Source organism: Micropterus dolomieu, linkage group LG01 (assembly GCF_021292245.1).
Source record: "Micropterus dolomieu isolate WLL.071019.BEF.003 ecotype Adirondacks linkage group LG01, ASM2129224v1, whole genome shotgun sequence".
In the NCBI taxonomy this organism is placed as follows: Eukaryota; Metazoa; Chordata; class Actinopteri; order Centrarchiformes; family Centrarchidae; genus Micropterus; species Micropterus dolomieu.
The window spans coordinates 38,151,346-38,162,167 of record NC_060150.1 but is presented as its reverse complement, the minus strand read 5'-3'; the positions used below and the strand labels follow the sequence as shown (position 1 = coordinate 38,162,167).

General features: G+C 43.7%; 1 protein-coding gene across 1 annotated transcript; it reads left to right on the top strand.

Moving 5' to 3' along the window:
- Nucleotides 1-3,172: 3,172 nt before the first annotated feature.
- On the top strand, nucleotides 3,173-10,211 carry shha (sonic hedgehog signaling molecule a). Its single transcript, XM_046053750.1, has 3 exons — nucleotides 3,173-3,472; nucleotides 7,251-7,512; nucleotides 9,532-10,211. The coding sequence occupies exons 1-3, from the start codon at nucleotides 3,173-3,175 to the stop codon at nucleotides 10,209-10,211; spliced, it is 1,242 nt and encodes a 413-aa protein (XP_045909706.1).
- The last annotated feature ends 611 nt before the right edge of the window (nucleotides 10,212-10,822 follow it).

Genomic DNA, 10,822 nt, shown 5'->3' with positions numbered 1-10,822 from the left:
AATCAGCCTCTGTTTTGCTGTGTCACCTTTATGCAAAACCCAGGCCAATGTAAATAAATGTAAATTTAACAGAACGTCAACATAGCACTAGACATATGGAATTTAGGAAGCTGTTTATTTAGTAAAGGCTTTCGTTTATGCTTTGCTTGTGATGTTCCGATGGCTTTTACAACAGAGAGGTTTCCCAAAAACGTGGGTAATGTTGTTGTATGGTGAGAAATATTCACTTTGTTTGTTCTAACGTAAATTGCAGGATTATGTGCTCCTTTGTGGTTTAGCTGTTGGGGTTATAAAATCCTTTCAAACCCAATTTGGCAAACTGAAAATGTCTATTTTGAAGCTAAAACCTAAATTGTCCATAGGTGTGTGACAATAAAAACTTGGTGTGTTAACCCTATGATTGTCTGGTGGCCTGTCCAGAGTGTTTACATCCCAGCGTGCGTTCACCCTGAACAGGATTAAGGCCAGAACAGGAATTAGCAGGTTTTGCAAATATTTTTGTGTTTGTCTTACGATGTTTTTACAGCATTAACACAAGTTCTCAATGAAAAGTTCATATACTGAATTGACCTCAGGTACTTTGATTAATTGTCTAAACTATATGCTGTGATCACCTTTGGTTGCAAACTCCACCCATCTGGCACTGGAGGCCAAAATCAAACAATGAAGTGTAATGTTTGCAAATACTATTTGCCCCAGGTCTGGCTGTTTTCCTCTGTGGAAGAAACTCAAGTTCAAATGCAGTCATCAGCACACATTGCTCTTTAGATGAATTATTCATTGCATCACATTTCGTCACTTGGTTCATTTATAAAGAACCCCTTAAAGTCTGTACAAAAATAATAATAATAACAATTACAACAACAACAAACTCGCATCCTTTTATGGATGTGAGGATGGAGGCCTCAATGGACTCTCACTGCCCCTCACCTCCCCCCATCTCTGTGGTTTTGAGGCGTTTGTGTGGCATGCCAGGTTTTATTCCAGAGCTGTGACACTTGAACCAAGACTCTGACCTGGGGCCAAACAGTGCCTCCAGTGGCCCTACGGGCACCGCAACTGCTGTCAGCTCAGTGTTTGAGTAGTGACTCTGAAACAGCACCAAAAATAACTGCTAAAATGTGTCTATTAAAGACATCTTGAGACATTTAGCTAAAACAGGGGGAATTCAGTGATATGTAGACTGAAAGCCATCACTGGAAGCAGAATATCTTGGTCTGGGTTACACAGTAGTGTGCCAAGTGCACAAACCATCTTTTGGCCAAGGCTTGATATTCATAGTCTCAGTGAGCGGCAGGTAGTCTCACCTGCCCTGGTTGCGGTGCCACAAGCCTGGCACAGACTGAACCAGACTGGAGGTCAGCCAGTGTGAGGTTTAATGAGACTGAAGCCACACCAAAGGCTGGGAAATCTGTCCTCACTTCAGAGCACCTGTGCCACACTGTCAGTGTGATGAGAGCTAAAGTTGCGCCACAACAGCCCTTCTTCCTGTAATTATTCTAACAGTTGGTTTGTTATCACACAAATAATTTGCCTTCCTGAAAGATTTGAGATACCTGTTTTTGTCTGGATGGATGGGTCTTTTATGTGTGATGGTGCCATGCAGTTTTTAATCAACAACACTAACATATTGCTTAATTGGCTCTAATCACATTAATAAATATGTGTGTTGGGCTAAAAACACACAGGAAGGTTGGAGATTGACATCCAAGGAACTGAGAAAAAAAAAAAATCAAAACACAAGTGGAGAATTAATTACAGAAGTGCTGGGTGTTACTGTTTGCTATGAGTACAAGAAGCCCTCCTCTTCCCTCTCCTTTAAAGGGGAAAGAGAAAGTTGCACTCCTAATGCAGGTAAATACAGTGCTTAGGAAGGTATAATCTGTCGATGAAGTGGACTTTGGAAGCCAGACAGTGTGTAGGGCAGCCTATGGGTGATCCTTGGCCCATATCAGATGAAGGCAGAACATTTTAGGTGCTAAATAGGCTGGTTCCAATAAGAGCTGGCATTGGATGAGTCGGACAGGCCTGTATCTAAAACCTCATGTTGTACTGTAAGTCAACTTTGTGGCGTGAGTCAGATTTGTGACAATATGTACTGTAATTTGATGAATATCGGACTAGATATAAAAATGAATCGGATTAAATAACAATTTAAAGAACCAAACCCGTGTTTTGATGCGTAAAAAGAGGGGTGTAACAAGGGCGCACTGCGCGGTTATTAGGTGGTTTATCATCATTATTATTAAATTTTACTAAAGTTGAATAAAGTTTGACCATTGTCAAACCAAAAGTAAATTGCGTTATGTTTGCTTAAGGTTTCTTTAGACTTTTATAAACCTGAATGGTACGAACCGTCTCCAAACTCATTTTTGTGCGTCTATTCACTTTGGCATGCAGCTGTTCTACAAGGGAAACGAGGTTCGAAGTCATTTCTTATTTAAATCCACCAATCTAATCATCTGTACAATAAGTAAACTCTTAATTATGCTTATGCGTGTATTTGGTGGAAACAGGGTCACAGCAAACACCATCCAGCACAAGCGTGCACAGTGCGCGTCCACGAGCTGTTTTATTCTCCTGGGAAATGCATTCTCTGAGGAAAGTTATCCCATTACCGCACATACACTGAACTCACTTCACCTAACTACGCTGCCACTGATTTGAGCCAAAGTGCTCCCCTCTGTCCTGCCTTCCCTGTGAAATCTGGAAAATGGGAGGGGGAAAAAGACGGTTTATAATTGATGTTTTCCCATGGAACAGCCCCTCCTCCCCGCAACACAGACTAACCCTCAGGTGAAAGAAATCTTTTAAGATTTTTTTTGGGATATATCAGGACATCAGGAGGGTTTGTCCACACGAGCCAATCAAATCCCTCCCCTGCAATAGATCGTTGCTATAATACAAAGCAGTAAAAGCAGTCGCCTCACACAAGCGGCTGCAGCTCGACTAGAGATCCCGTGGCTTTTAATTCCCTCAGTACTTTTTTTTTAAACCCTCCTTCGATGTGCCCCGTTATTAGCATTTGTCTGAGCCGTTCATTTTCGCACCTGCCACACTAGAGACCAGGCGAAGGCAAAGTAGAGGAGGAGACAAGGACATTGCGAGAGCCGGGAGAGGCAGACGGTAGAGATAGTAGCGGCGACTCGTTTGAGATCTTAAAAGGACAAAAATGCTGCTCTGGACCAGAATCGTATTGGTCGGTCTCATCTGCTTGTCCTTGGTGTCCTCTGGGATGGGATGCGGACCGGGCAGGGGCTACGGCAGGAGAAGACACCCGAAGAAGCTGACACCTCTTGCGTACAAGCAGTTCATCCCCAACGTGGCCGAGAAGACCCTCGGGGCAAGCGGCAGATACGAAGGCAAGATCACGAGAAACTCCGAGCGATTTAAAGAACTGACTCCCAATTATAACACAGACATCATATTCAAGGATGAGGAGAACACCGGTGCCGACAGGCTAATGACTCAGGTAAGGAGACAGAATAACCTTTCCCCCTTACTGCCAGTCTCCTAACGCACCATCAATGCGCACTGCAACAACCTCCTTGTCAGACTGATTGCGCACCTTAAGTGAAGTCTGTTTTACCCGCTGCTGAACTCTTCACACTGAGTCTTTTAACTTCACTGTAAAAGCAGATGCGCTTTATGCATCAGCATGGGAGTTTTCAAAGGCTGCAGGCTTGATGCGAATGTAGAAGTGATGTGCAGGCGGACAGTCAGGACACTCGGCCTTCATGATTGTGACAGTGTATTTAAAATATTAATGTGCCCCTCTCCTCATATCTATATTTATATCTTTGTGAGACTCTATATGTTGTTTCGCAGGCGCACATTCGTGTTACTTTACGTCACGTGAACACATTCAGTATATGGTTGCCTATTTAAGCTTTAAAATTGCAGCTTGTTTTAAGCGCATTTTCTTTATTCCGGCCATTAATACAGAGAGCTGGCGATGCGCACCGCTTCAAATAGCCGGGCTTATTCAGGCATGGCGTGGTTCATTCAGACATTTTCTCGCACAGGCTGCTGCAATTTAGCCTTTCGCATGGTGTGCATCAGTGCATGAAAACGGTGACATTTCTCTAAGAGTGTTCTGAACACTATCAGGACTTCATAAATGGGTGGGACTCGGTCAATTATAGGAGCAAAGGCGCACAATGGTGGTGGTGCCTTACTTGCACGGATGATGACATATTTTTTTAAATACCTCATCCTCATGTAGGCAGTTAATTATCAAACCTCACAGCTCGGTCTGTACAGATAAGCAGGGGCTCACAATACATCACAGATGCAGCCTTGATTTCTATCCAGGCTGCAGAATGCCGCGTCTCTTCAGCATGACTTTTAGCACTCAGATGCTGGTGAATTATTAAAAGCGCTTGGGTGATATTGGCTCAGTAATAATAAAATGCCGGTGCTAATGGTGGTGGTGATGAAGCCATGCGCGCGCTGGAGTCCCTGAACCCGTGCCTCGCACCATACATGAGCACGAGCTCCGATGAAATATTCACTGTGCGTGCGGTCTTGGCGTCCCTTTCAAGCCCTCCCCACATAGCCTCTGTGATACACCTATAGGTTCTCATACCCCACAGATCATGAAATTGCAGGCGCGTGGGGAAGTAATGACCGAACTGGTGTTCAGGGACCCCCCTCACGGATCCTTGAGGATGCGCCAGTGTCGCCAGCAAAAAGGGGGGCTAGTTTGATTTTACATTTCATTCATTTCTGAGAATGTTGAGTAACACACGTCTGCAAGGCTTTCCACTTGCTGTATGAACCGTTGTGTTTACAGGTTTGTATAAAATCATACAAACGAAGAGGGAGTCCTTCGATAAAATGTGATCTGTGGCTGAAGATTGTCTGTTTCCAGGGCTTACAAAAACAGGTCTGGGAACTTCACTGTGGTTTTACAGATTTATAAAGAGGGTCAGTAGTTGATGCTTCTGGTTCATCATTTGCTCTCCACTCAGCATCCTAGTGTTTACAGAAAACACAACAACAGGCTCAAAGTGTGACATGTACATGAAAGAGCTTTTCAGGCACCCCTCACTGGGCCTGAAACACAATTTGAACTTATGACCTTTGGTCAGCGGGAGGCCATAGTAAGTTAAAACAGGTGATATTGTCCCAATCGTACATGTCATTGCAAAGCCATCAAATTAGGGTTGTACATGCAAAAAAGGTGAGTGTAGTTGTTCTGTAGGCTACCCTGCCAGTGGCATAAGCATTATCACATGAGGATTTACGCTGTGCCAACGGTCTTTGTGCTTTTCCACGGCTTTACGCACGAACCTAGTAGGTTTTTACGCACGAATAATACTTAAGACTATAACGACTGATAGCTCGCTTTAACAAGCATCTACTCCCTTAAATATTAAGACACAACTCACTCATCAGGAACGTTGCCAACAAAGGCGGTTTTACAGACATATGTAGAGGGTGTTTCCTGAAGTGAGGGGGAGCTGAGATGAACAGGAATATCACTCTCATGCGTAAAATATTATCTGTCTCTGTACACGTCGAAATTGTATCTTGTGGAGCCGTGAGATTGCCCAAAATCCTCAATTCCACGTGTTTCCAATCAAGTTTGTTTCAAGGATTGTCCAGATACAACTTGTAAAGCAAGATAAGGTGTTGAGTAGTTTTGTGACTGAAAATTCCAGACCGTACTAGGTGAACTGGCTTTTAAACGCAGATTTGTTGTTTGTTTTTTTGTTTGCAGCATAGCACTGTTAGGAGCCTACAGTCTCTGCCCACAGTGCAAACGCGTCGGAAAAGAGATGAGCTGGCGGCTTGTTTGCACTGACAGGTAGCTGATAAGTGTTTCCTCTAACCAAATCATTTGTGAAAGATTAAGAGGGAGGCTGTTGAACAACTTTACCCGAGCACAAAGCGCCGGTCTAGGGCGCCCTGCTGTGCTTCACGGTGACTGAGCAGAATTTGGTTTGATTTGCGGCACACGACCTAATGAATTAATAAATAGGTTAAGCTTTACGGCTCTTGACTCCGACAGACCCACTCAGAATGTGGAAGTTTTTTTTTTTTTTTTTGGGGGGGGGGGGGGGATTTTTGTCCAACACATTCTACAAGTGTGATATCCTCATGAAACACCCACTGAAATATGTGGAGCTCCTTTTTTCCCTTTTGGGGGACTGTGTGAACATTCTTGCTGCAGGACACACATGCTGTCCATAAAAGGACAGTGGGTCGCACACATATACGCTTCTCTGTGCGCCCACACCACCCCTGGATATTTCACAAGTCTGTCAGTCAGCAGCCGAAACACCTCGACTTAAGGAGGCATGTCACGTCTCCAAGACTTTGCAGGAGGGGAATAATGAAAGTTTCCCTCCGCGTTTGGACTGAAAAGACTCTTTGTGATGTTTTATTTGACATATTGCTTGAGTGTCGAGAATAGTTGTCTTGGAGAAGGCCAAGCATCTTCATTGAGAGCGCGGAAAGGTTGGGGTTGCGACGATTTATTTATAGGACAAACTCCAGATTTTTTTTAAGGCAGCAGCTGCTCTTGAAGATCATCTTCATATCATCTGCATATCAATTATTGATTTAAAGAAAACAGACAAGTTGCAACCAACAAAGGACTCGCTCATTCCATGGCTTAATACAAACTCATGCATGTATGAATGTTGTGTTCGATGCAACACTTTTTAATAGAAAGGGATGCTGCTCGCACCTTTCCAAGACCAAACACCCATATGTTATAGGCCAGTGAAGCGAATGCGGTGCCTTATCAATATTTCATCAGCAGCTTTCTTATCCGAGATGTGCCCTCTGACGCTGCTGCTGCTGCTCACACTGACAAATGTAGCTCAGCCCGCAGTGTTTCACCTCAGCTGGGAGGAATCAGGGGCGTCAGATGGGGATGGAGAAGTGTGGGCGAGGCCTCAGTGAGTCCAAATTAGATTTTTTTTGTTATCGTTTTCACCATAATGGACAGCAGATATCAGGCAAACATTCCTGATATGTACTGGGAAGAGCTGTTTCTAGGGGGAAACTTCCATGTGTGGCGCATGCGGTCTAATGCTTTACTTGTCTGACCAAAAGATGTAATATTTTTGTCAATTATAGGCACCTGCTACTCTTTGCAATAGAAATGGTGTCAATATAAGAAAGGCTTTGGTGGCAAATTCTGTTCTAGATTCATACTTTTCCGCATTTTACACGCCTGGACATCTGCCAGCCATGACACAACAGGTGACTAATTGGTCCATTTCTCCTTCCCGCAGAGATGTAAAGACAAGTTGAACTCTCTGGCCATCTCGGTGATGAATCAGTGGCCCGGGGTGAAGCTGCGGGTCACCGAGGGCTGGGACGAAGACGGACACCACTTCGAAGAGTCGCTCCACTACGAGGGTAGAGCCGTGGACATCACCACCTCGGACAGAGACAAGAGCAAATACGGAACTCTGTCCAGGCTGGCGGTGGAAGCCGGATTCGACTGGGTCTATTATGAATCCAAAGCCCACATCCACTGCTCTGTGAAAGCAGGTATGGCTGCAAGATTGAGAGAAAACCCACCACATACATAGAGAAAATCTGTCATGCACACTGTGACGGCTGGCTGTGGGAGAAAATAACCAGATATATCCACCATTTCCCGTCAGATGCGATTGTAATCATCTAAACGAGCAGGTGCAGCTCTGGGAAGCTGCAGTCCTGCTTTATCTTGTAGAAAAGTTCCATGCACGATTAGAGTTCCCTCAGCAGTCTGCAAGGGGAAAGTACATTACACTAGATGTAATGAAGGTATCAGAGTCAAACAAGATGAGGCCAAAGAAAATGCATAGCCTGCAGGAAACTAAGCGTAACAGTAGAAATGCAATAAGACGTGATCCGTTTAAATGTGCAAAAATATAAATGCCATGCTTATCATTGAAGCCAAAACTATTATTCAGTTATAGAATAATCGCGAGAACGTGTAGGCCTACTCAGTGTTTATCTGATGAGGTTATCTGTTTGATTCTATCCATTAGTCTCGACGAGATGTTTCAATGAGGAAATACGTTTATATGAATGCTGTATGGGGCACATGCCAGCTTGTGGCGGTATATGAGCGTTTCCCATACAGCTTATTTCTTGATCTTACATCGCCCCATGCTGTCTCCTGGTGGGAACCACGACCATAATCTAACAAGGCTCTTCGGTGTGACTTATAAAACTCAGATCATTCTGTTTCATGGGATTTTGCGCATCAGTGGAAGCCAAAATAAAATGGTGTGATGATAGGTTTGGGGAATTAGGTGATATTTGGGATTTGTTCATAAAATGGAAAAACGAAAAAAAAAATTGCTTGTCAAAGCATTTTTCCCCCGGATTTTTTAAAACACAGCTTTGAGATGCAGTTTTTAATTTGATTTCATTTTGGCTATTTTTCTTTTTGTTAATAAAACCTTACAGGCTTTCAACTAAACTAAAGGACACCTTTAGGAAACATTTCTTCAAGCTGATTGATGAACCGTGGCACTTTTTCTCAGCTCAGACTTTATTGATAAATCCCTTACTTCTCATTCAACACACACGTTTTGAGATCACAGTATGGGCCAGGCCGACGTGTCATTAGGGGTCATGCGACTTTACCAAAAGGATTTGGCTTTACAATGTTGAATTGCTTGGGGTAAATCTGGTTTTCAGTTGTCACCTTATTTCATGCTTGGGAATCTTAAAAGAAGATTAAAAGCCCCAAATTCTTAGTAGGAAACCCCCTTTTCTGTGTGCAGGACAGTGTGATCCTAGAAACTGGTATGTGAAGAGCTCCACCAAGGCCAAAATTATTGTCATCAAGACTGACAACAAAGCAGGGAGAGGTGGAAGAAAGAGGGGACATTGATGTTGCACAACAGAAAGCATTTAAGAGTCCGGGCCCTCATTTAAATTCAAATCTACAACTCGAGAGGCTTGGAAAAGTGGCTCCACTGGGTAAATAGTAGTTGTGAGTCGCCTATTTGTGTGAATTGTCACATAGAGGTTTCTGCACCTGAGTAAATATGGGAAGAGTAGCTGGGAAAGGCGTAAGTGTTCTTTACCGAGAGTAGCTCGATCCACAAGCTGATTTAGAATAACAATGCCTGCTCTTTATTGGGTTTTTTAATTAAGAATAGATGAGCCAAGGCTTTGAGTTTTCTCGTCTCAGACTAACGTGGCCCTGGCCAATACGCATTTGGCATGGAGGAGCAGACAGGCATCATCATGCAAAATGCATATGGCCCACCATGATGTTTGTAGGCAGGAAAAATACAAACACGAGTTAAAAAGGATGGTTCTTGAATGGGCTTTTGGACGTGGCGGTGGTCCTGAACTGCTCAAAGCACCTGTGATTTATTATTTTATAAGCCCTTAAAGTTTTTAAAGGCTTTAAATACCGCTACTTTGGCGCTTTAATTTAAAATTACTGTGCATCGCCACAAAGGGCTCTACTGTGGAAGTCTTAAGATGAAACTGATGATTCTGATGATGTAAAAACCGTAGGCCTACATTATATTTTAACAAGTTAATCTTTTATTTTAACAGAAAACTCAGTGGCAGCAAAGTCAGGCGGCTGCTTCCCAGGCTCCTCCACGGTCACCCTGCAGGATGGTACCAACAAGGCTGTCAAAGACCTCCAATCCGGCGACAGGGTCCTGGCAGCAGATGACGACGGAAACCCGATTTACACCGAGTTCATCATGTTCATAGACCGAGACTCGACGACCAGGAGGATCTTTTACGTGATCGAAACCGACTCAGGCCAGAAGATCACCCTCACCGCCGCGCACCTCCTCTTCGTCGGCCACAACACCACGGAAGACGAGCGGATGTCGGCAGTCTTTGCCAGCCAAGTCCAATCTGGACAAAAGGTGTTCGTGTTTGACGCCGAGCGAAGTCAACTCGAGCCTGTGACCGTAAAACGGATTTACACGCAAGAGCACGAGGGCTCCTTTGCGCCGGTGACCGTGCAGGGGACCGTCGTGGTGGACCAGGTCCTTGCGTCCTGTTACGCAGTGATAGAAGACCACGACCTTGCGCACTGGGCCCTGGCACCTGTCAGGCTCGCCCACTGGGTGTCCTCGTTGCTTTTCAGTTTCCAGCCTCAAGTCAGTGCACAGAACGACGGAGTGCACTGGTACTCCAAGATCCTATATCAATTAGGAACTTGGCTTTTGGACAGCCACTCGATCCATCCACTTGGGATGTCAGTATACCCAAGTTGAAACCTCGACTACAGGAGCGGAATGAGACTTTAATGTAGGACACACGAACTAGATTAAAAAATAAAATAATAATAATTAAAAAAACGAGCGAACGAACAAACAAGACAAAGGCCCCAGCGGAGTTGGGATATTTATTTCACTGACTTTTCCATGTGTCCCCTTTCAAAGAATGAATGGAGCCTTAAAAAGTTTCTCTTTGAATAATTTATTCTCATGTGAACTCGCTGCTGTCACACAAATGGATTCTGACACGGTGTGAGCAGCAAATTGTGCATAATCTATTTTTGTATAGCTCAAATGCAAAAAAAAAGGAAAAAAAAGAAAGAAAAAACGAAGAAAAAATTGAAAAAGAATAAATATGGCAAAGAGAAAGAAGACCATGTAGAAAGGAGCTAACTTTGACAGGTTGTAATGTTCATATGTGCATATATGTGCAACTGACTGTTATATTTTGGGGAGAACAAACTTCGCGGGGTTCCATAAATTATATTTTTATACACAGAATTGTAAATTAGATTTTGACTGATCGCTACCGAATCACATTTCGTTATTTGAAATAGTGTAAGATATGAGAATATATTTTAATTTAAATACAGTAGTTGGGAAAGTAT